Source organism: Cavia porcellus, unplaced genomic scaffold, assembly GCF_034190915.1.
Source record: "Cavia porcellus strain 051 isolate PalLab524CR breed Dunkin Hartley unplaced genomic scaffold, mCavPor4.1 scaffold_24, whole genome shotgun sequence".
NCBI classification, from domain to species: Eukaryota; Metazoa; Chordata; class Mammalia; order Rodentia; family Caviidae; genus Cavia; species Cavia porcellus.
The window spans coordinates 25219308-25244394 of record NW_026947507.1 but is presented as its reverse complement, the minus strand read 5'-3'; the positions used below and the strand labels follow the sequence as shown (position 1 = coordinate 25244394).

General features: G+C 37.7%; 1 protein-coding gene across 1 annotated transcript; it reads right to left on the bottom strand.

Annotated features, from left to right (window-relative positions):
* On the bottom strand, window positions 1-24870 carry LOC100727941 (kynurenine/alpha-aminoadipate aminotransferase, mitochondrial). The gene is made up of 13 exons (XM_003469132.5): window positions 24683-24870; window positions 23485-23653; window positions 22412-22544; window positions 15454-15528; window positions 14100-14309; window positions 12159-12224; window positions 10947-11029; window positions 10262-10358; window positions 8721-8782; window positions 7440-7504; window positions 6041-6144; window positions 3601-3702; window positions 1-2081 (listed from the first exon to the last, which is right to left on the bottom strand). The coding sequence occupies exons 1-13, from the start codon at window positions 24747-24749 to the stop codon at window positions 2040-2042; spliced, it is 1275 nt and encodes a 424-aa protein (XP_003469180.1). The 5' UTR covers window positions 24750-24870; the 3' UTR covers window positions 1-2039.
* Window positions 24871-25087: the final 217 nt, after the last annotated feature.

Sequence of the window (25087 nt, the reverse complement as noted above, 5' to 3'; positions counted from 1 at the left end):
TCCGAAGGTATAATCATTAACTTTAATAGCAACCAGATCCACTCCCACTGGAAAACACAGATTGACCCTTTTGAAATATTTACTACAAGAATCATGCTTCTAATAATACTACACATGTTAGCAACTATTGGGGACCTCAAATTCACAATGGCTAATTTTGCCTACTTCCCTAAGGGATAAATGGAGATGTTATGGATTAAAAACTGGTGGTCAACTTAACACCAGCTGAATTAAATCAGCATGGTGCTGAGCATAGATGTTCTACCTGAGGAAAGTTGCCAGTATAAATAGAGATGTGGAGAAGATGAGTGAGGAGTTGTGGGTTTCTCTAAGTGTTGCTGTTTGAGCCATTGGTTCTCTTGGAAGAGCTCATCATGAATAGATTCCACCAACTTTGAATGTTCATACTACCCAATAAATATTGGCTGCTTTGGAGAATCACTCTCTTGGTCCATCCATAGGCATCGACTTCCCAGTTACTAATCATGTGTTACTAAATTTGTTTCTTTCTTATCTTATCCTCTTGCTGTACCCTTGATACAGGCAATGGGGGATCTTGGTCAGGTCCCAAAAAGATAACTAGGGAAGTTTGTGCCTAGTAGCTATGGAAGGAATTTTAGATGTGAATGATTTTCTCAAGATCATAGATCAAGACATCACTGCCACTATAAAAGCTTTTTTCTTTCCTCTTCCCCCCATTTCCTGCTATTTTAAAGCCTTTCCTTTCATTAAAAGGAAAATCCATAGTACTATTCTCTTTACTTTGAATAAACAAGGAATTATGCTGTAGTAAGAAAGCAGAGTAATTGTTGGATTTACTGCGTGGGGATAATGCCTCCAAATCAGCAAACAATTGATATGTATAATGGAGATGTTCACTTACACAAGGGATGGAATAAATAACAATGACATAATTGTCCTACTTCCTCAAAGGAACTTGAAAAATTACAATGAGTGGACCTTGAAACACTGGTAATCCATTAAATGAAGATAGAAACCAAGTAAATGGTATGTATGGTCCACTGCTACAATGAGCTCCTGTCCTGTTACACAGGACATGTGTATGCATCTAAAATAACTTACAGGAAGAATGACAGATGCTGACAGCAGCTATGAGTGGAGAAGAGGTAGCAAGTTTCTTTTGCTCTTTGCCTTACGCTTTCGGCATTGTTTGCAAATTTGGATAAGCATACATTATTTTAATAATCAGATGGGAAAATAAAGACTTTAAAAATGAGGAAAAAACTGGTGTGGTGGCTCACGCCTATAATCCCAGCACTCGGGAGGCCGAGGCAGGAGTATCCTTGTGACTTCCAGATCAGCCTAGGCTACAAAGTGAGCTCAAGGCCAAAAAGAAGACAAAATCATTAACAAAGTATGTCTTAATACCTCAAAGGGTTGTAGTAGATTTCAATAACATAGCTGATAAGAATGCACTTTTGATAAATTATATAGTATTATGAAAATACAATGTAGTAAACTTTCCTAAACCCATGATTCCTCCTTCTAATTTAGAAATAATGTATGATGCTTTTAGATATGTTTATTTTCAGAAATTTTATTTGAAACAGATTTCTATATTTTAACATTAATATCTCTGGTATGTTTACTAAAAACTCATTTATACTGGCCAAATTGTAACAATTTTGTAATAAGCTCTCATTTAAATTTCCCTAGAAACAGAAAAAGTACACCTCATATACTGTTTTGAATTTAATTATTTTCTTAAAATAATATAGTGTAAAATGTTAGTTTCAGAAAATTTATAGGACCTTTTAAGGCAGCTACAGAGTTCTTTACGGTAAAATCTAAGATAAAAATAATTGTTTGCAGATTAAAAAATGAAAAGCCTAAATGGCTTCCAAATATATTTTTGCAATCTGATAGATTTAAAGGCATTTAAAAAGTTGTCCGGTTACAGATACACATGTACGATGTTTGGTATCACTTCTTACGACTAACACCAATAATTGTTCCCTCCAGAGAAAATGTAGAAATAATGTGAAAAATCCATGAGTACTGTGATTAGTTGAATTTCTTCACAAAGATTCTTTTATAATTTGAGCTAATCTCTGGAAGGCCTAAAATAGAAAAGAGATAAGAATTATTCATGAAATTAGAATGTCATTTTGGCAAGTTAATCAAGACTTTAAAAATTCAGTCAGTATTCATCTGAGTTTGAGATAAGGCAAGGAGATGTTGAGTTGGATATCAACTGGGCAGAATGCTCCTGAAATATGGAGATACAGCCACATAAAACTATCGGGAATTTTTTGGTGCTTATAACCCTCATGATCATCATTTTGTATTTTATCCACAACACATATTATTTTATATCTTCATGTACTATCCCACCTGAAAATGCATTCTGTATTCTATATAGTCTAATATGCTTCATACATAAAATCAGAGAGAATTTTTAGAAAGCATATTTAAGGATACAAGCAAACAAGTAAAGAATGAAGACACCAATATAGAAAGTCTCCCCAAACAAGATTACCCTCCTCTAACGGTAAATAGTACTACTTAATTTATAATTCTGCCTTTTGGATTTCCAGATGCGTCATCTATGGTTCTTGTCCCTTTTTGTCTTAGTTACTTTTCTCATTGCTGAGACAAAATATCCTATTCCCAAAGTTAAAAGGAGAAACGTTTATTTAGCTCACAGTTTGCAGATATTTCAGTCAATAACTGGCTGGTTCCAAGGCAGGATGGCACATGGCACAGGGCAACCATTCATGGCAGTGGAAGGTAGCAAAAACAAGCCAGGGAAGAGCGAGACGAGACAAGCCTCTGTCTGTCCCTTATATTGCACCCAGTCTCCCAGATTAGGGTAGTGCCAATCCAGTCAGTGGACTGATCCAGCAACTGCTCACCTTAATCCCAGCACCTTTAACGCCAACATTGCACTACCAATCAATCACATACTTTAGATTCAGCCACCTCTGAAAAAATCCCACTCCCCATGAATGAATGAGGCTTTGGTGGGATAGCTAGGCACAAAGCATAGCACTTTGCTCCTTATTATTTTGGTGAAAGCTGGACTGTGAATAAGAACATTAGTGCTTCTGAGTGCAATGGTTAAACTGAACTGACGGGCGTGGGAGCTGCCCAGAGGATTAATACAGCACACTGCTGGGAGTGTCTGGGTGGTCACTGAGGTGGGACCCTGGGGGCTACCTGTGCTCCCTGGTCCCTCCCTCTGTGGTGCTGTCCTTGCCCAATAGGAAGTGAGCACCTTCGTCTACCATGATGTCAGCTGACTACCTGCTGAATCTCCTGAAACTGTGAGCAGAAATAGAGCTTTTATTCAGAGAAGGAAGGAAAGAGGTTTCCCCTATAAAATGTTGGCAGTGTCTGGCACTATTCTGTAGAGCTATTCACAAAAGAGTCAAACTTTACTTGGTTCAGTCTCTTTATCTACAGAAGTCAAATAGTAAAGTAAAAGGGGATTCTTCATGGTAATTCACAATGGCCTAGAAATATCTGGGTTTTTGAAACACAAGAAGACAGTAAGCAATTTTTTAGCTTCGAAGGTAGCACATGCACCCACACCTGGAACAGAGCCTGGGGCTGCTCTGAAGAGAACGCCATACTCACCATGTCCATCTCTTCTGCAGAAACGAGGGAGAAGCACGCTCTGAAGTAGGGACTGGGAGCTGAGCTATCAATGTAGAAAGCCTTCCCTGGAACCAGTAAAACCTGAGAGGTTGTGAAAGGTAAGTGATGCTGCCACTGAAGAATGGTTAAAACATAGACAAACCTAATCTCAGAGTGAGAGGAGCGTCCAAGCTTAAAAGCAGTTGAATTCACAAAAGAAAAAACTGGTTTATATAAAAATTGTGTGTCACTCAACAAAGAAGACTAAATGGATAGAAACTATTGCTTCTTTACTTTTAAAGACTGGACAGGAACTGAAAAGAAACAATAAAATGTACAATAGATAGCTTGCTAACAGAACAGAAATAAATATAAAAAATCTAACTGGCAAAATAAATGGGAGATCATTACAGTTAACAAATTTGACAGTTATTTTTAAGCTGGACTATTTAAGATATGAAGGTGCTGGCCTAGCAAAAAGCAGAAAAAACTATTTTAGAAAGATGAAAAAGGGCATGTGACGAGAACAAAATGGTATATTAAAAAGACAATAGGAGGTAAAAATAGCACATAAAATGAAAGATTAAAAATGTATGCTCACTAAGTATGTTAAGATGGAGCCGGAGAATAATAGTTCTTCCTGATGCTTGTGTGTCACTGGTTCCCTTTTTCTCCTTCTCCCCTTCCCTCCTCGCTCTACTCCTAACCTTTCTTTCTTTCTTTCTGTCTGGCAATTCAACGCCGGACCTCATGCACGTGTAATAAGCACACAGAGACACTAGCTACACGCACAGCATTCCTACCCCCTTTTTAGTTATGTGTAGCCACACTAACCAGTCTTCTCTAAATATAGTAGAAAAGTTTAGGGATGAGCTAGAAACAATAACCATTAGTCAGAGAGAGTAAGGAAACCAAAATCCATGTGAAAGCAGTATTGATAAAGCTTGGGACTTTATAAAAGTTAAAGGAACATCCAAGAGAATTATGGAATAAACAAAGAGAGTAAAAAAAAGTACAGTAGAATACCATAGGCATCCTTTGAAATTAGCTCAGAATTACATACAAATAAGTCACTTATGGAGGGTTTTAATGAAAATGGATTTGATAGGAAAGCAAAGAAAATATCCAGTTCATTTATTACATTACAATACATTCATTTGAAATATGTCAGTATATATTAAATGCCTACTACGTGGTTCTGCTAAGATTAGAAAGTTATTATTATTATTTTTTGGTACTGGGAAACTCAGGTTTGCCAGGCAGGTGCTGTGCCATTGAGCTACATCCCCAGCCCCTCTCCTAAGATTAGAACAATGAGAAAGCACAAGTCTTGTTGTCAAGTAAGATAGCCAGAAAAGATAATGACTTTGCTCTGTAGTTTGTCTCTAGATTTAACCTCTAGAGTGGCTTGTCTCATGCTTCTGTGTGGTATCTTGTATAACCAACCCAATCTCTTTTATTCTACTTATTGCTTCAAGACAACAGTGATTCTAGAAATAATTTCAGTGTTTACAACACTGACTGACAAATATGATAATGAAATTAATTAATGGAAAAAGGCAACATAATAGGTACATTAGATAGCTAAACAGAAAAATTTCAGTTAGAATTTTGAATTTAACGCCCAGAAATGAAATTTAAGTAGACTCATGAGTTAAGTACAGAAGAAACAGATACACAGACAGACAAACCTATTAGAACTAATTTTAAGTGGAAAAATCATAACACAATCCATTCAATGTAATATTAACTTTGCAAAATAGCTGCACAACCAAAAACCATGTAATACACAAAAGCTCTTTAATAAAATACACAATAAATCATTGAAAAACTGGCATAATGAAATGATGGGTTCTTAAAATTTTCATAGTGTTCTTCTGCACTTTCCTAATTTCCTACCATGAGTACAGTTGACTTAAATCATTAGGAAACATTTTTTCCATTTGAAATACTAATTGAGCTAATACCAATAGGTTAATACTTAGGAGCCCTTATTATGTGCCAGGTATTAGTCTAAATGCTTTGCAAATATAATTCATTTAATCATAATAGCAACCCTATCAGGGAGGGATTCTTTCTGTCTCTACTTTACAGGTGAAGCACAGGCAGGGCCTCCTGCCTGGAGACGTGTGTCCAGTAGTGGGCAGAGCTGGATTCAAACCCACAGAGTATGGCTGCACAGCAATCTCTTAGTCACTGTGCTAACCACTGGCTGAGATGCGTTTCCTTTAATTTAGACTTGTGGAATAATTATGTAATCTTCACCTTTGTTACCATTTTAATAATCAGATATTATACCTAATATCAGAATACTCTGAGTTGGAGGTTGGCAATATAAAGCACCTCTTTTAATTTCTAGTCAAGTAAAAAAAAAAAATCACTGTAAGCAAGAAAGTAACTTTGCTTTAGATTTCCCCTTCCACCGACCTCCCAGTTTTACCTCTTTCTTAGTGGCGTCTTCAATCAGTTGCCGTGAATCAGAAATGCCTTTAATTTTAATCCATAGAAACATACCAGCAACAGGAACATGCCATTCTGCCAGACCTACACACAAAAGGAATATGCATCAAATAGTTCTTTGATGTGATTCAGTAATTAAAAACTAACACTTCCAAAAAAATTCCTTTAGTGGCAACATTTTTAACAATGTAATTTTATAAGCCCTGAAAATTGACATTTTAGGTTTATTTCAAGGAGTCAGTGTATGGGTCACAGGAAGAGACTGAGTAGCTACTATGTGAACAATTATAACTATAGTCCCTTTAGTGGGGAACAAGAAATACAATGCCTCTCTCTCCTCAAATAATTAGAACCATACCTAAGCCAAGCGTGGTTGCTTCAGTTTTAAAAGATGATTCTTCAGCTTTTCTGGGACTGTTTTGTGTTTCAATTAATCCTATCACTTATGCAATGGTTTAGCAGTTCAGTGTATTAGTTTTTACCAGAATGTAATTAATTATGAAAAGAAATACTTAAAATTCAAGTATTCCATATGCCTTTGTGAGTATTGTGTTCTACTGAATATTAAGATAGAAAAATAAAAAAGAAATATTTACATTGATTTAAATTATAATTTTAAAGAAGTTCTTCTGTAGTTACACTTTTTCTTCATCGTTACTATGCAAAATTATGAAATTATGCAAAATTATTATCAAATAGATAATAATTCAATTTTTATTCAGATTTTATAGGGAATTAGATGTAACAGATAATGAACTGGCATTTATGGTTTATTATTGTTTATGTAACAGGCGTTTTTTTTTGCAGCAGGCATTTGAAATGATACAGTTAAAGCCATACAATTCTTATGTTTTCCATAATAGAAAGTAATTCAAACATGTCCTGAAATCTAATTATCAACAGCTAATATTAGACTGATAAATGCGGTTAATGACTAGAATAGAATCAGTTTATAATAAGGCATCTACTTTAGACTGCACTATTTGTCTTTATACAGTTTAGTTAGAAACAGATCATATGTGTTTAGGGACAAAAGTTTGAAAGAAATAAAAAGTTTGAAGATGGATGTTATTTAGCTTTAAGTAAGCTACTACTGCTAAACTTGAGTTTTAAAAATATTTTTAGTATATATGCTACTGATTGAGCACTTGATTATTTTTTAAGATCCCCAAATCTTTGCAACGGAGAGTAGAAACAGGTAGAACTGCACTGGGGTTCGTAGAATGTTACTTGTCAAATCCTTTGTAGAGAAAATTTCTTTTTCAGGAACACTTCAAGGTTGGTGTTTTTCACTAGCATTGTCAATAATATCCAGTATCTATCACTCACTCTTACAGGTGTTCTCGTTTCTCCTGAGGACAGATGTACATTTCACTCACCACTTAACCACTTCTCTGCAGCTGCCAGGATGGCGTCCCTCTGACTCCTGTAGAAATCAATAATCCTGGGAGAAGAGAATAATGACAAAGGTAAGTTCAGTACATTGACTGCACAAACAAAATTTGCTAAGAAATAAAATAATTTGTTTTCTCCCTTAATTAAAACGTTGAATACCTGAGAAGAGGCAAGAGAGTGTTTGTGTTGACTTGTCTAGTGATCAACTTTAACCATTGTTACTCATGGGGGGACCAGATTAAACGATTGAGGTCTGTTTGCCTCTTCTGTGAGCACTTAAGGAGAAAGGCAACATGCAAGCATGAAGACATACTGCGGGTTCCAGGGAAAAGTTAGTATGGTTAAGATACTGTTGTTTACCCAAGTATATACCCTGGAGGTGGGAGGCATACAAATTCTGTGTTACTACAATTGTTTCTGTGGCTGAGTGAATAGAGGCTGGGTGAGCCAGTCACTCTGGGCTCTTTGTTGAAAGGAGACAAGACTCCCCTGAACCTCATATTTAAGTACGATTATTTATCTCTTTGATTTTCATTCTTGTCATCCTTTGGTCAGGTATAAAGCTCCTAGCCTAGTTCCTACATTTGCTAGTGTTTGGATCTTTATTGTGGATTATTAAAAATAAAAATTAATAGAGCAAAAAAGTACATTACTAGGTAAGACACAGAACTTAGAAACAGGAGGATTGATCTTTGTTTAGTTGTTTCAAGTAATGGTTGCCATTTCTAAGTTAGGAAAGACCTTAGTATCACAGACAATATATTGGAATTTTGGATCTGTGATCTGGGAATGAGGGCACCTCCTTTCTCCTTATTTCTACATCTATCACCCACTCTTACAGGTATTAGGGGGCACCATACTTACATAACCCAGCACCTCATAACTTGCACCATTTCTTGACTATTTGGGTAAATTTTATTCTTACTAATCAGAATGTGAGTCAATTCCTATGTCATGTATCCCTCACAGTAAATGAATTATTAAATAGAATGCTTGTGTGTATGCATTCTAACCTGGAGGAAATTTCATGTTACCTTGGGGCTGTATTGACACTGCTCTCAGGAGATACCTTGGGTACTCCTGGGAAGACGTTCTAGGGGACACAAAAGCTACTAAAATGGACAGGCTTTTGACCTTTAATAAACTGTTCCTATCATTTAGCTTAGGATATTTAGGAAGGATACCAAAGAAACACTGTGTTGCTGTGTGCTTGGTTCGTGGGGCTCCTATTTTGCTCATAAATGTCTTAATAAATGATTAAATACCTGTTCACATGAGCCAGAAAACCTTCTTCTCCCCACTGCTGTAGAAGCTGTAATACCATGATCTAAACGAGAGAACAGGAAATCTGTCATGGTTCAGTCCCTAAAAGTGTCTGTGTTTGCCAAGTGCAGAAACAAATTACTCCAGACTACCATTATAAAAAGAGAAAATATGCTGAATGGCACATAGCAGTCAGTGATTTATGACAAATGTTCATAAGCATGATAACAACAGTCGTAAAGACAACAAATATTTCCATGCTCCTCATGATTTACCAGGCACTATGGAAACATATTACCAGGTTCTGGCAATCTATTCTTTCTATAACTTAACTATTATCAGCTTATTGCTATTTTATTAATAAGGAAGTTAAGGCACACGTATTAATTTTTTGCTGTCCAACAGCTAGTTACAGAGTTCAGATGTGAAGTAAGCACTACATTAAAGGTATTTGTTGCAAGACTATACTGAGCCTAAACATAAAAGAATATGGAGTATTCTTTTTGTCTCCTGCCTTTCTGGGCAGTGTGAGAATCAAACCCATTGCTTTGTCTTTGCTAAGCAGATGCTGTATCACGGAGATATATTCTCAGTCTAAAATAGAAATGGTATATCTAAAGTTCTATATTATATCTGGAGATTTTCTACTTAAAATAGAAGCTATTATAGGTATAAATGGATACTGGACCACTGCAGATGACAGATATTAAAAATATAGAAAAATCCTCTAATTAGGTAAAACATTGAGACAGCTAAACTTTATGGAATGTACAATCTGAGAGGTCCGAAGAGGGCAAAGTTTTTAATTCACTTTTAGTTCTTATGTAGCAGTTATATCCTTCCAATTCAATTTCCAAGATTATAAAAATTTCCAAATACAATAATTTCTCAAAACACTTGAGGAAATTTATACAGTATTGGAGGTTAATTTTACTTTATTCCCAGGTTCTATGACGATAAGACCTACATGGAGACACAAATTACATCATGGTTTCAGAAGAGGCATCTCTGAGAATGAATCCTATGACATCTTTTGCAGTAAAATCAAAGCTCATTTCAGTGGATGTCTTTTCTACAATCATGCTAGAATCTGTTTTCCAGGTAGGTCTTATTTTCAGGGAAACATGGTTATAATGTGTTGCAACTCCTATCTGTAGGTGTGGCTAGCACATGTGCAGTGACAGTCACAGTTCAGATTTCCTGTTGTCTTTCTAGGGCCCAAGATAATAAATCAAAGTTAGTACTGCTTCACCAAATTCAGCTCAGTTCCACAGAGTAACACTCTGGTGTTCTCACAGGGGCGCAAAAATGAGTATAATATCTAGATGCTCCAGGAGTTTGGGTCATACTGCAGAAGAACACCAGGCTAATACATACAGCTCATTTGTGTTTCACAGTACATGTCTGTGGGATCTGGTCTGCATCAGAACTGGAGATCCAGCACTGGTGAGTTTTCTTTTTTGCCACCTTAACGTAATTTTACTTGTCACCACCCACTTTCTATACTGATTTTTAAAAATATCATTGAATAAATGAGGCTTACCTGTACAAAACTGGAGGCATGTATTGATGAAACTTGTGTGTGTAAAACAATTCTCTCTACTAATGGTTTTGGGCCAGTTACAAACCCTAATCTCAACCTAGACAAAAAGAGAGAAGGCTCAAATTCAATCCATATCAACGTATCTCTTAACTGACTTCATTACTAGGTACAGTTTGACCTGGGAAAAGTGGATCTAGAAAAACAAACATTCTAATAAAACCCAGTACTTATTTTAGATACAAATGTAAGAGTACAGTTATAGAATGCAAATGGAATTATTTCCAAATTTGTTCTTTCATTATGATACTAAAATTCTGACCCATGGCAGTAAACTATCTTTGATTACTGGAGATTAATAAAGGGAGAAAAGGATCATTAGTTGTTAATAATCAGTAAGCTGTTTTAAGATGAAATTCAAGTTTTTTTTTAGCAGTGGGGCTCGAACCATGCCTTTGCACTGAGGTACATCCCCATCCCTTTTTAAATGTTTAATTTTAAAACAGGGTCCCATTCAGTGGCTAAATCACCTAGGTTGAGCTCCGACTTGTGATTCTCCTGCCTCAGCCTGTCAGAGTGCTGGGAATACAAGCATGCACCACCCTGCCCAGCTTCATGCTTCTTAAATGAGAGCTGTTTGGAATAAAAGATACTGAGACTAGCATCAAGTTAGAGACATGGACCTTACCCAGAGGAGAGGATTTTTGAAAAGGAATCAGCTCTGATGACACGCCCATCCACATCCATGGAGAGAAATGTTGGTGCCCAGGGCTTAAAATGGGAAGAAAATTATACTGGTTTGTGAACATTGCTGAAGGGCTGTTTTTAGACAGCAGAGAAGGCATGGATTTAGACTACAATAACCCAGCTATCTCTTATCTTTGTCTCAACCCCTTTCCATGGAGTAAAAACCTGATATGTGTGTTCTTTTACCAGCATCTGCTTGTGTTCATGGGGTTCTTGTCAATCACAAGGCCTCCCTTATTTGCTGAAGACACCACCACTGTGCATTTAGGAAAACCTCTTTGTCTCAGGGGTTGAAGTTCAGAGGAAGGATTCAAGCAAAGCTAGTTTGGACAGGATCAAAATGAAGAGAACTAGAAGCATTTAGTTGTTGAAAGAATGTGGATCAAGATGTGCAGAATTTTGTTCAGTCAAACAATACAGAGAAATCAAGAATGTTTGTTTCTTTTTGGTGACTTAAGTGGGTGACAGAATCCAATTGCATGTTCTCTGGGAGCAAATAAAGTGTTAGATTTTGATGAACCAGTCATTGGTAGTCTGCACTGCCTCTTCTTTCCACTGGGATTCAGTAATCATGTCAGGTAGCACACGTACAAAGTGAGGGTGAACCTAAGAGTCCATGATTCTTAAGTAAGATCCAGGCATGAAGGACACGGCTGGTGTGTGGGTAATGCTTTCGTCTGTGTCCACAAATGAGCAGCACTAACTGGGCACAGCTCTACTTCAGCCTGAGCAGAGTTTCTCAGTCCTTATTAGACAACTTGGTCAGCCAGCAAAACAAGCTTGAAGTGGACACTCATGGTAAAACCTGCTTCAATATCCCACAGATGATGTTAAAGGAGCTGTGAGCTAGGATTTGCAGTTCAAGACCATCAGCCTGACTTACTCTTTTTGCCTGTACTCACGGTTTAGGTCGAGTTACTATTCTGAAGTTGAATAATTTGTAAAAAGAGTGGCTATATCAAAAATAAAAAGTACTAATTCCATGATAAAACTGGAAGACTGTAATATTAAAGTGATAGTAAATTAATAATAAATAGTTCACTTAATTACAAGTTAATAATGGATTCACCAGTCTGGCTAATCTCAAATAGAGTATAACAATTTACAACAACATTTATCTCCTAATAGTGAAGTAAGGCACATCATCACTCACCTTGTTGAACTGGAGAAAATAATAAGGATCATCTTCTATTATGAGGAAATCATATTTGCTTGCAAGCTAAAAAGGTAAAATAATATATTTGATAACTACTATCTAAAATTAAAATCACTTAGAATGATAATTCTTTGTACTCCTTCTCTCATCATTCAAGAATCTGTTGATCTGTTATCCCTGACAGGGAGGAGGAAGATGAGGGAGGCACTAAGGATTCTGTTCTCATGGAACTTAAATCCTAGGGGGAAAGACAGAATGTGCACGAGCCTGTGGATAATGGACTGAAAAACATTATATGGGGCAGGAGTTAACTTCCAACCAGAGGGTCACACAAGATCTGCTTTAGAAAGATTAGCAGCCTGTTTATTCACATAGATTCGCTGAGGAGCTCTTCCGACAAGATAGTGCTACAGTGCGGGATGAAAGGAAGAAGTGGTGAAAATATCAGGGAAAAAAAAATTCTAGTCTGAAGGATGAGTGAGAGTAAAGATTCTTGGGGTGAGCAAAATACTTGGCATGTTTAAGGACCAGACAGGCAGTGTGGCATGCAGCAAGTGGTCCACACGGATGATGAGAGAGAAGTCCTCAGGATAGAAAGGACTGTACCTCACGGTCTGCAGAGCTAGATAGAGAACCTGGATCTTCACAGCAAGGGGAAGTCAGGCAGAACTGTGAACAGCAGAACTCTGAGCCTGAATTTTTAATTTACCATGTGGTGGGAACCAGATCTCTCTCTCATGCAAATAATGAGGGGTTAGAGACCAACAGTGGAACACAGCCAGGGTGAGTGACCAGGTCATCCATCTAGCAAGGGCAGGTGGTGACTTAGAAGGGGCGGCTATAAATCGTAGTGGAGAAAAAAGACTGGATTTGGATAATCCTGGTGGTGGAGTAGGGAAGGGAGAGCAGGGAAAGTGAGAAATGAAGAGTGACTGTTTCTGCAGTTTAAGGTCATTCACAGAGATGGAGTGTGCAGAGGGGTTTGCGTTCGGTTTTGCGTTTGGTTTTGGGGAGTGCTGGGGAAACACGGCATTCTGTTAAGGCCAGGCTGAGTCTGAAATGCTGTTAGTCATCCTTGTGGTGACATCAGGCATAAAGTTATACAGAGAAGACTGGTGTCAGGGAAGAAGTGGTGATGGACAATGTGGAATGGGATATTTCCAGGGAAAGAGATGACGCTGTCTCAAGAGAACCCTAAACAGAGCAGAGAGCTGAGGAGAGCACCCAGGAGAGTATAAAAAACAGGAAAAGACATATGAACTTTATTCAAAGTACAAAGAACTGGCTGACAGATGACATGTTGCTTATGATCCACTGCACATGATTCAATTTTATATAGTTTAACATGAATTTGCAACTTGTTTTAAAAAAGATATTTGTAGGAAAAGGTTATCGATCATAGTTCAGGTATAGAAAAGAGCTTTTATAAAAGGCATATTTCACTTTACAAAGACTTTGGTATTGCTCAATATGCATTTGCTACTTTGAGAAAATGCTTACAGTGAAAAGCCAGGCTTTATTGATATCTAAAAGGGATTTTAGAGATAAAGAACACAGTTTTATTTTTCAGGAATTCTTTGAACTGTGAAATGAAAAGGAATAGCAAGAAGAGACAAACAAAAAAACATGAATGTAATGAAAATCAAAATTGAGGTTAAATATTAATAATCTCATAAAGGTTAACATCGTAGCAAGAATGCTATTTCATTTGCAGTAGAATATCACTTAAGGGAAAAGAAAAAAATCTCAGAAATGAAAGTAGTACTAATTTACTACATAGAAATTTATTAGTGTCCTTAGCATAGATGAGCTTTTTATTCTTTATTAAAAATATCTTTCTTGAAAGCAAGAAGGTAATAAGAAAGGAACTTGATCGGACTCATCTAAAATGACAAAAGGAGAAATAAAAACACCACCAGGTAACACTCTTTGAAATACCTTGTAGATCTCCTTCTTGCGGTCACCTGTCAGTGAGTTTCCAGCAGGGTTGTTGCCATTGGGGATAGTGTAGAGAAATTTGGGGGTGTTTTTGGTAGGGTCCTTGGAATCTTCTGGTTTCCATTTGGAAAGGATTTCTTTGAGGGCATCGGGAATCATCCCAAACTCATCACTGGGGACATTAATAATGTTGCAGCCCAGGGGGAGCAGCTGAGGAGCACCAAAAAGCAAAAAGCAAAACAAAATCAAACCCAAAACAACAATAACAGTAACAACCATTGTTACAATAACAAAAAGTTCAGAAGTCAGAAAGACACACAAAACGTAAGTGTAACTTAAGGAAATACTAACTAGCAATGTTACTATTTCTATCATCAGAGACATAAATCTGCCCTGAGTTGAGCTCCAGAAGTTGACACTGGAGTAGATTCAGTGGAAACTACTGAGGGTTTTTGTTTGTTTGTTTGTTTGCTCCAGGAATTGAACCCAAGGTCTTTGCACTGAGCTGTACTCCCAACTCCTTTTTCTCTTTTTATCTTTTATTTTTCCACAGGGTATCACTAAGGTTCCCATATAGTATTTGAATTTGGTATCCTTAAGACTCAGCCTCCTAGAGTGCTGGGTTTGCAAGTATGCATAGCCATGCCTGGGAATGGATTATATTCTCTTTGCTCTATTTATGTCTGGTTTGGCCATATTTTTGCTTTGGCAAATAAACTGAGCAAAAGGGACATTTGTTCCTTCAAGAAGCTTTAAAAATCTCGCAGGAGTTTTCTAGGTTTGTTTCTCCTTTGCTCTGAAATTGGCCATGTTCTGTACAGAGGCTGCTTCTGTCACCTTGGGGCTTGGAATGAAGATGCCCAGAACTGAGCAGCAGTGTCCTTGTGGAATAAAGTGATACTGGCATAAGCCACTGAGATACGACAGTCCTGCATCACACAGTGTCCTGCAGCCTCTTTTAACTGAGCTATTCACATAGTTAGAATTAGAACTGGAGGTAACTTTGGGGACCTGAAGCCACGAGCAATGCTTCGCCTCCTGAGCAGTCAGGTGGGTGAGGCTGATGGTTAGCGAGTTTTTCTGAGTTGTGATTACTTTTCCACCCCACATTTCTACCAACCCAAGGACATGCAACAATGAATTTAATTTTTCTGTTACATGGCTTCTGTTAAATTTTAAAAGAGAAAAATGTATGAAACAGAGGGTACATTTAACATACTGCATATATCACTTTTAAGATTTTCTCCTTTCTAGATGAAAGCTGCTTTATTATTCAGTGGACTGATAACTCTAAAAATGTAGTGTTTTTAAAATAATATAAGAAAGTTGGTATTTCCCAAAAATGTATACTTACAGCTTGGAGTGTTCCTGGATAAACTGGTTCATTTAGGAGGACAGTATCTCCAGGATTAATTATCATTTCAAATGCCTAGCGAAAGAAACATACATTACCTTGCATAGTATTGTTTCATTCTTAGAACCCCATTAGTTTGAGCTCACATGACCCTATAGTATGGGTTGATAAATTTTTTTATAAAAGGCCCAACAATAACTGTTATGTGGGTTTTGTATCTTTGTTTCACTACTTACCTCTGCTTCTAGGGTGAGAAAGTAGCCACAACCAATATAAAAGTAAATGGGAGTGGCTGAGTTCAGTAACACTGTATCTACAGATGGGAATTTCAATGAGACTCTTAAGCATCAACCTATTTTCTAGGGAAATAAAAACGAACATGACTGGCTTGGCTCCTAAAATTCATTTATTCATTTTCTTGCTTCTTTGAGAACATATTAAATGCCTACTACCAGTCATGCCACTGTGAAGTACTAGAGCTCAAAGACGGACAAACTCACATGGTCCTTGTTGTCTTAGAGTTACAGGTCTCCTGGAAAAGTTACACAAGAACTCACCAACTACCCATATACCTATATATGTAATGATAGTGAACACAATATCACATACAGCCTGTTGCAGCACTTTGACATTCAGGGAATTCAGGTAAGTTTTCTGAGGGGTGAAGAGTTGGTGCTGTGGTGACAATAAGGACATTTTCAGAAACTGAAAGAATTCTGAGGCCTGAGGCTTATGAAGAGGAGTATAGAGAGAGACCAGGCTGTAGTAGGTAGGAATTCAGGTGAAGAGTGTTATTATGATTGAAATCAAGAATCTTCTGCAAAACTCTCATAGTCTCAGAGGAAGGGATTTCAGAAGGTGATGGATCATGGGCTACTGTTACTAATCAGTGGATTCCAGCACTAATGTGTTCAGTGGCTGCGTGTGCTGTTAGGTAGGTAGGGCAGGATGGAATGGGCAGGTCAGTGGGATCATGACCTGGAAAGGTATATCCTCCTGTCTAGCTCCTTCCTTTCTATTTCCTTGTTGCCTTGACATGAACAGCTTTCTTCTCTCAGACCCTTCCATGATGTCATTTCTGCTTTAAAGCGGCCAACCATGGAGTTAACTGTGAGCCAAAATCAACTGCTCCTCATTTAAACGGTGGCTGTCATGTATTGAGTCCTAGTGATGAGAAAGTGAATTGGACAGAAGGTATAAGAATTTTAAGAAGGGAATGGGGAGGAGTCACACAATCAGTATATAGTTTTGAAAAATTCCCCAGGTTGAAGTATGAAAGAATAAGAGCAGGAAAAGAATAGGTGTGAAATATTTGGAAAGTATGTAGGCTTGTTTGGAAGTTGCTGATGCAGCTCTGGGGACAGATAAGGACTTCTGAAAAGTGGGGTGCAGTCATGGGAAACTGATAGGTAGTTAGGAAATGAAAACCAGCTCTTTCCAGGAAGATGTGGAACAAAAAACAGCAGCAAATCATCCTGTGAGATTCAAGTCCAAACACTAGAACATAACAACTTGGGGAAACAAAGGAGAGAGGTGGCTCCTCAGAAAGCGGCAAGAATCTAAAAGGTGAACTGGAGCCCATAGGGAAAGTGAAGAGACTTCAGGGAAGAAAAAGGGGGTGCAAAACTAATCTTTTTCCTGATTCCTGGATCTCAGCATGAGAGGAGGTTGGAATCTGGGGAGACGGAGTGTAGGTGAATCCAGGGGCCTCCATGGAGGGTAACTCCAAGAAGACTTCACAGAGAGATGAACCAGTGGATGCTGTGAAATTAAATAACATCCTCCCAAAAAATCAATTGTTCACACATGAAATTAATGAAGAAACTATATCTACACTTTAAATGGTAACACCAGTACAACATACTGGGACTTATGAAATGCAATGAAAGGAGTCCTGTGAGGGAAATTTGTAGCTATGAATTTCCACATCAGGAAAACTGAATGAGGCCAAATAAATAACATAATGTTGAACCTCATGCTTCTAGAGAGATGAGTAAGTGAAGCCCGAAGCACATATGAGGGATTACAAAGAGCAGAGCAGAAATTAATGCAATTGAGACTAAGCAAATGACACAGAAAATCAATAAATTGAAGAACTGGTTCTCTGCATGACTAACATAGACAAACTTTTAGTCAATCTTATCAAAAAAAAAGACTCATATCCATGCAATCAGGAATAAAAAGGATCACAATGGATTCTGCAGAAATCCAGAAGATCATAAATAAATACCTACTTTGAGAACTTTTATTCTAGTAAGATGGATAACAGAAGAAATGAACAGATTTCTAGATACATGTAAATTACAAAAGATGAATCAAGAAGATATAAAAATAAATAAACCAATTTCAGTTAATGAAATTGAAGAAATAATTAAAAACCTATCAACAAAGAAAAGCCCAGGTCCTGATGGATTCAATGCTAAAACTGTACATAACATTTGGAGAAGTTCTAACACCACTACTCCTCAAACTAGTTAATGAAATTGAAAGGGAAGCAATACTCACAAAATCATTCCTGGAAGTAAGTATTACAGAGATACCATGATGAAAGAAAGATCTAAACAAAAAAGAGAACTGCAGGGCAATCTTCTTAATGAACATGGATGTAAATATACTCAGAAAGATTCTGGTAAACAGAATGCAGCAAGTCATCTAGAAGATTATACCATTAGCAAGTAGAATTCATCCCAGAGATATAGGAATGGTTCAACATACTCAAATTGTTAAATTTAATACACTACATTCACGCGACCAAGCACAAGAGCCACATGATCATCTCAATAGATGTCCCTCCAAAATACGACAAAGTGTAAACCTCATTCATAATGAAAATCCCACAGAAATTGAGAATAGATAGTATCTATCTCAATTTGATAAAAGTTATCAACATACCAATTGTATATCTCACAGAACCAGAGAACACAACTGTAAAACCCATTTAGAGCCAAAAGACCTATAATAACAAAAGCAATTCTGGGCAACAGAGGCAAGGCAAGGGGCATCACAATCCCTGACTTGAAATTGTACTGCAAAGCAATTGAGATAAAAACAGCATTGTAATGGCAAAAAACAAAAACAAATAAAACAGACCTGAGGACCACTGAGCTGAATACAAGATGCAGAAAAAAACTCCAAACACATTGAGTCACCTTAACCTTGACAAAGTGGCCAAGCACCTTCACTGGCAGAAAGGGAGCCTCTTTCACAAATGGTGTTGGGAAAACTGGCTTTCCACATGCCAAAGATTAAAACTAGACCCATATCTCTCATCACACAACAAACTAAAATAAAAATGGGTCAAGGATCTAAGTATTAAAAAAGAACAACTTAATGAGCAGGTAAAACTTTTGAAGAGTGATATATAGTCAAAACTTTATGAACAAAACCTTAATATCACAGCTAATATTACAAAGAATCAACAACAGATCTCATCATATTAAAAGCTTTTGCACATCAAAAGAAACCACCAACAGAATGAAGAAACAGTCACAGAATGGGAAAATTTTTTAAGCAGCTGTTCCTCAGAGCATTAATGTCTAGAATATATGAAGAACTCAAAAAAATTAGATGTCAAAATTAAAAAAAAATAAAAAATGGATATCTGACATGAAAAGACACTTCTTAGACGAAGAAGTACAAGTAGCAAATAAACATCTGAAAAAATGCTCAATGTCATTGGCCAATTGATGCAAATGAAAACAATACTGAGATTAGATTTCACTCCAGAAAGAATGATTATTATCAAGAAATCAACCAAGATCAAATGCTGGTGTGCCTGTGGGAACAAAGGAACCCTTCTCCATTGCTGGTAGGAATATGAACTGGTATAACCATTATGGAAATCAGTATGGAGATTCCTCAGAAAACTAAAACTAGAGGTTGCATTTAACCCAGCAGTTTCCCTCCTTGGTATCTCCCTAAAAGAATTAAAGCCATTATATCACAGCAATACATTCACATTCAGGTATATAGTGGCACAATTTGTAACAGCTAAATCTTGGAAACAGCCAGAGGCCCAGCATTGGATAAATGGGTAAAGAAATGTGCTTTTTATATACAGTGTAGCATTACTCTGTCATAAAGAAGAATAAACGAGATATTTTTAGGTAAATTGATGGGCCTTGAGACCATACTTTTAAGTGAAACAAGATACACATTTCAATATCACACTGTTTCTCTTGTGTAAGATACCAAAAGCCTAAATAAGGATGAAAATGGATGATACATATTGGGAATTATGAAGAAAATGTTTAAATGGAAGGGGAACAAGGAAGGTTGGAGGGGGAACGAAAATGAATAAAAAGACAAGAAAAAATCAAACAGGAGGGGAAGAAGCAGAGAGGAGGGGAAGGGGGTAGGGAAAAGAAGAAAAATCAACATACATTCTGTACAGATTCAAATCCCCTATGGCGAATGTGATCATTATGTATATGAGAGGTGTACCAATAATATTAATTAAAGAAATGAAAACCAACAGGATACAATTATGAACTGCAGAGGGGTGACAAACAGCTTTCAAGAAGAACTCCTAGACATCTGGCTATCAAAGTAGACAGATGAGAAGGTGTCATTTGCTGAAGCACAGAACCAAAAAGTCACCCACATCTGAGAGATGTTCCATAATCTTGGCTCCAAGTGTTGCTTCCTATCATGTTAACAATCTACATTTCAAAATTAAAAATAAGGCAATTTTCACTTGAGATAGAAGTTTTGACTTGTTCTACTTGGCATTTGAAGTTCAATTTATCTTTCTCTTCTGGAGCTTTTGACATTTTATGCAATACAGTACCTTTCTCCACCAAGTTTCAAATTGATTCAGGTTTGCAGGACGTTACAATAAAAAAAAAAAAAACACTTGGGTGGCAGGAAAGTTACCAATATGTCAAATAATTCTGATAATGTACATTTCCATGTCAATTAGGGAGCATGCAAACATAAAATACTGTAAGTTTAAAGGGAGAGCGTCTCATCAAAAAGATTCAGCCAAACATAGGAACCTAAAGTAACATCTGTCTTGGGAAAGAAACTGGATGAGATGGTAATACATTCCTGCTAAGGCCCTTATAAGAAGCTTGTTTATAGCAGTTTACTAGTGATTTATCTGACCACAAATTCTGTCTTCCTTCCTTTGATATGACAGAGACAGAAGAAATGGTGTTTGGCATTTTTTCCCCCCAGTGGGAAAAAGTTCACAGAATCCTGTCCTAAGAAAACAATTTTACTGAATGACACTTTTAAAATGTTAATCCATAGAATCACAAACATTTCTCTTCAGGCAAACACTCAGACAGTAGCTAATCTTTTTACGTTTCCTAATTAAATTCCAAAAATAGGAAGAAAAATAGTTTTTATTCATAAAGATCTTTAAAGAACATTTTACTATAATTCCTTATTCTATAATAATTTAATTAAAACTCGTTAAAGTAAATCTGATCACACTTTTTACAAAATGAAAAAGAAAGTTACTCTGATTTGAGATAAATGGAGATGAGTCATTGTAATTCAGATGTGAAGACTGAATTCACTGACTCTTTTTCCAGTACTAATTATTCATCGAAAAAAAGGAAATGGATCAAACTGACCAGCAGTACATTCTTTTATTTTGAGGTCTACTCAGTGGTTGTTACCTCTGTGGAGGTTCAAGGAGCTCAGGGTGGGGAGGAAGAATAGAGAAAGTGAGAAAAGAAACTGACCCCAGAAGTTAGAAATAGACACATTCAGTGGTCCCTGACTTACAATGGTTTGACTTACAATGTTTTCACTTAACACTGGTGTGAAAGTTACGTGCGTTTAGTGGAAGCTGTACTTTGATTTTTGAATATTGATCTGTCACTGAGCTGGCAATATGCAGTCTGACACTCTCATAAAATGCTGGCCAGAAGCAGCTCCAGGTTGGGCATGCAATCTTGAACAACATATAGTCTACACAGTGTATTGCACCACGAAGATATTATTTTCAGTATGTTAGGTCTATTAAATAAACTTTGGACCTACCATATTTTCAATTTAGGAAGGGCTTATCAAGAAATAATTCAATCGAAAGTCAGGTAATATCAGTATATGAATCTAGAGAAATACAACCAAGGAGAAGACAAAATAGAAGCCAGGGTAAGCAGAGACTCTATCAACAGGCATGCAAAGGAATCAAGTGTGCATGCCAGGAGCATTAGGGTATGCCTTTTAAAGAATCTAAAAATCATTTAGAAGTTTCACAAAAACATAGAACTAGAAATCATTGGCTGACCTGGATCCTTGAGGCAGATGAAATTAAGCAGTGTACAAAGCTTTTCAGAGAATTTCAATGTTCTCATGGCAAAAAATCTTAGTTTAATGGCTCACAATTCCAGGGTATTTGTCAAAGTTATGTGTTCAAGAAAAAACAGGTTCTACTAGTCTCTCTTAGTTCATCAAAAAGAACAGTTTGTGATGTTATTGTTTGATTGATCACTTTTGTATCTCGATTTTGTAACCTGAATAACTAGTTCTGAGATAACAAGGTGCAATACATTAACTAGTATTAATTCCCTACTTTTTTCTTTTTTGAAATTCTGTATCATTTCCATCCTTTTTTTTCTGTTTTACTTTTTTTAAATAAAAAATTAAAATTCAAAAATAAAAGAAAAGAAAAAACAGGTTGCTGAATGTCACTATGTACAGATAACATTTTAAAGTCTTAATTTTCACAAGAGAATCTAGAAGGCACTATTAACAGATTAACCTAAAGTATTTCCGCTTGATGTTTATGTGATGTTAAAGCTCCCACCTGTATGCCTTGCCTATTTTACCCCTTTCTGTCCTATGCTTTGTCTCTAAGTTTCCTGCTTATCATTTTATGTGAGAATAAGAAAGATGATCAGTAATTTTCAAAACATGATCCTTCTATGATTAAGTGATAGATGACTGCATTTAGTAACATATTTGATTCAGCATCTTGGCTACCTTTTTCTTTCAATCTTACCTTACAAAGACCATCCTGGGTGCCTGATGTGACACAGAGATCCATTTGTCCTTGATTAGGTGCATAATGGAGGGTAGGAGGATTATGCAATTTTATTTGAAACTGTTTTAGCCAGGATATAAGCTCTGGAATTCTATAACCACAAGATGTATTTTTAAATTGATAGTAATAATACTCATTTTAACAGTAGACAGAAAGTAAATGGTATCAAATTCATTATCTATTCAATTTAAAACTATCAAATTCTTTTTGGCAATATCAATATTCCCATTTAAAAGCTAAGCCAACAGACTTAGAGGTTAGGAAATTCATATAAATTCAATTATGTGGAAATTAACCCAAAATCATTCATTAATCAGTGAACTGAGATTTGAATCTAAATCCTCCTTGTTTCAAAGCCTGAATTTCTAATTTCTGTCCTTTACACTGGAGCATTCATTGTAAATACATTCCTTACTTTCCTTAGGGAGATTCCCATAGGATGCCTAGAAGTTCGGGCTGAATATGTGCTATGTGTCTTGGAAAAAAAAGTCTATTTGTAATTCCTGTATGTTACATTTCAATGTGCTCTTCAATCACATAACAAAAGTTGTAATAAAGTATAATATGTAGACCTCATAAAGTATCCCTTGTCACTTCAAGGCCAGATAAAGAGAGTTTTAAGGTATGTTTCTGCTTGCCTGTCAGAGATTAGACATTTGAACCTGTGAAATGCATTTGCATAGTTGCTTGCTTAAAAGGGGGCATAGATACAGTATTAGAAAATTACCCCAATTTAAAATGTCACTAGAAATCCCTATATCACTGATTTCCTCCTTTCTTTCAATATTTCTTCACCCAGCATCTTTTCCGTTTTCATTCACACTTACCTCAAATGGCATTTCTAGAACATTATCTCGCTTTCCTAATCACTTAAGTTTGAAAAGTCATCACTGAGAAGTACTAAATATTTCATATTTGTATGGAACCTTTTCTTCAGCCTCCCTAACCATCAAACACTTTTTCAAAAAGACACAAGTCAAATGGGACATGAAAATGAACCTGTAAGATTATATTATGCATTGAAAACTCACCCGTAAGTTGAAGAATATTGAAGCGCTTTCTTCATGGTCTCTCCTCGAATTTGGATGGTATTTCCATTTTCTAAAGTGATAACAGCACTCTTAAAGGGGAAGGTGTCCGGGTTTGGAAATCCAGGAGCCAAGGAGATGAGAGATTTTGGTGCCTTGTTCAGGACATCAGCTATGATAAACATGGGAAAGAACATGTACTTTTATTGAAGACTTAGAGACAGTCCTGTATGCACTACGGTCAGCTGGAAGTTTGATAATTTCTAGTACAGAAAGTGCTATCATGTGAAGATTAGTGACCCCTTTTCATAGGCTGGACCCTAACAGCCCATGTGACAGTAAGAGGAGATGGAGTCTTCAAGACATGACAGAACACAAGTGCTCCACCCTCATGAGTGAGATAAGTGATTTTTAGAAAGACGCCAGAGGGATGCCCTTCTCCTCTTCCCGAGTGAGGTCACATGTTCCCCTCTCCCACCATGTGACCACACAGGCACAAGGAGCCATCCACGTGAATGGCCCTCACCTCAACATGGAATGGTCCTCACCCCGACATGGAATGGGCCGGCACCTTGATGTTGGATTTTCCAACGTTCAGAATTGTGACAATTTCCTGTTGTTTCTAAATTATCAGTTTATGGTGCTTTGGTTTAGCAGCCCACATGGTCTAAGATAGAACGCTAGTCTAAAACAAGTACAGAAGAACTTTTTCCGCGCCTCCTCACTAGTGGGAGGACAGAAGAAAGAGGATGTCCAGAGAAAGGGCAGAGGAGCCAGGAATAAACAAAGGCCCACAGTAACAGAAAACCCTCCTGCAGTTACCCGGGCTTGCTGTGGATTCCTGGCTCAGCCCTGCTCTCCTGTACACCAGTCCACTCCACCCGCAGGCTTCTGCACACTGCGCCTGCCCGCTCTGTCCTGCCAGAAGGGCCTCTGTCCACGGCCTCCCTTCCACGATGCGCCCCAAGGGCAGGACAGGCAGGCTGCGCCTCTGGGCTGCTACCTCTCCACACTGTTGCAAACGCTCTGTGCCTGGCCTTCCCTTCCAGCTGCCTTCTCTGAGAACAAAGGCTCTGCCCACCCCGGGAGCTGCTCATAGAGCTTGGTGCCCAGTGAGCTCCCCCTGTGCCCAAGGGGACACAGCCCAGGGTGGCCGGGAAGGCTCCACCCGGGCAGGAGAGGCGCTGGCCCTGCATCTCACCCATGGTTCGGATGGGAGAAGGTTTTCTGGCTGCGCTGGTCGCAGTAATGAACCGTGCGTAATTCATGCCTCTGAGATGGTCCAGCACCAAGCTCTTTCTTCGGGACTAGGGAAAAAGCAAAGCAAAACAAAACAACCAAAACCCCTCCAGAAAACCCAGAAACCGGACAGCTTCGTCAAGCACAGCCTCACAAATCCTCGCTCGCAACGCCAGCGGTGGGCGTCCCCGCGCGGTGCCCAGGTGCGGGCTGCTCGTCGTCCCGTGTCCCGAGCGTCCCGGGAGGGCGGTGGGGACAAAGTCCACTCGCGAAGGGAGAGGCGGTGAGCGCAGGCCGGCAGTTCTGCCTCGAGTGCCGCTTGCTCGCCTGCCCCGCCTCCCGACCTAAGGTCCAGGCTCGAGGAATT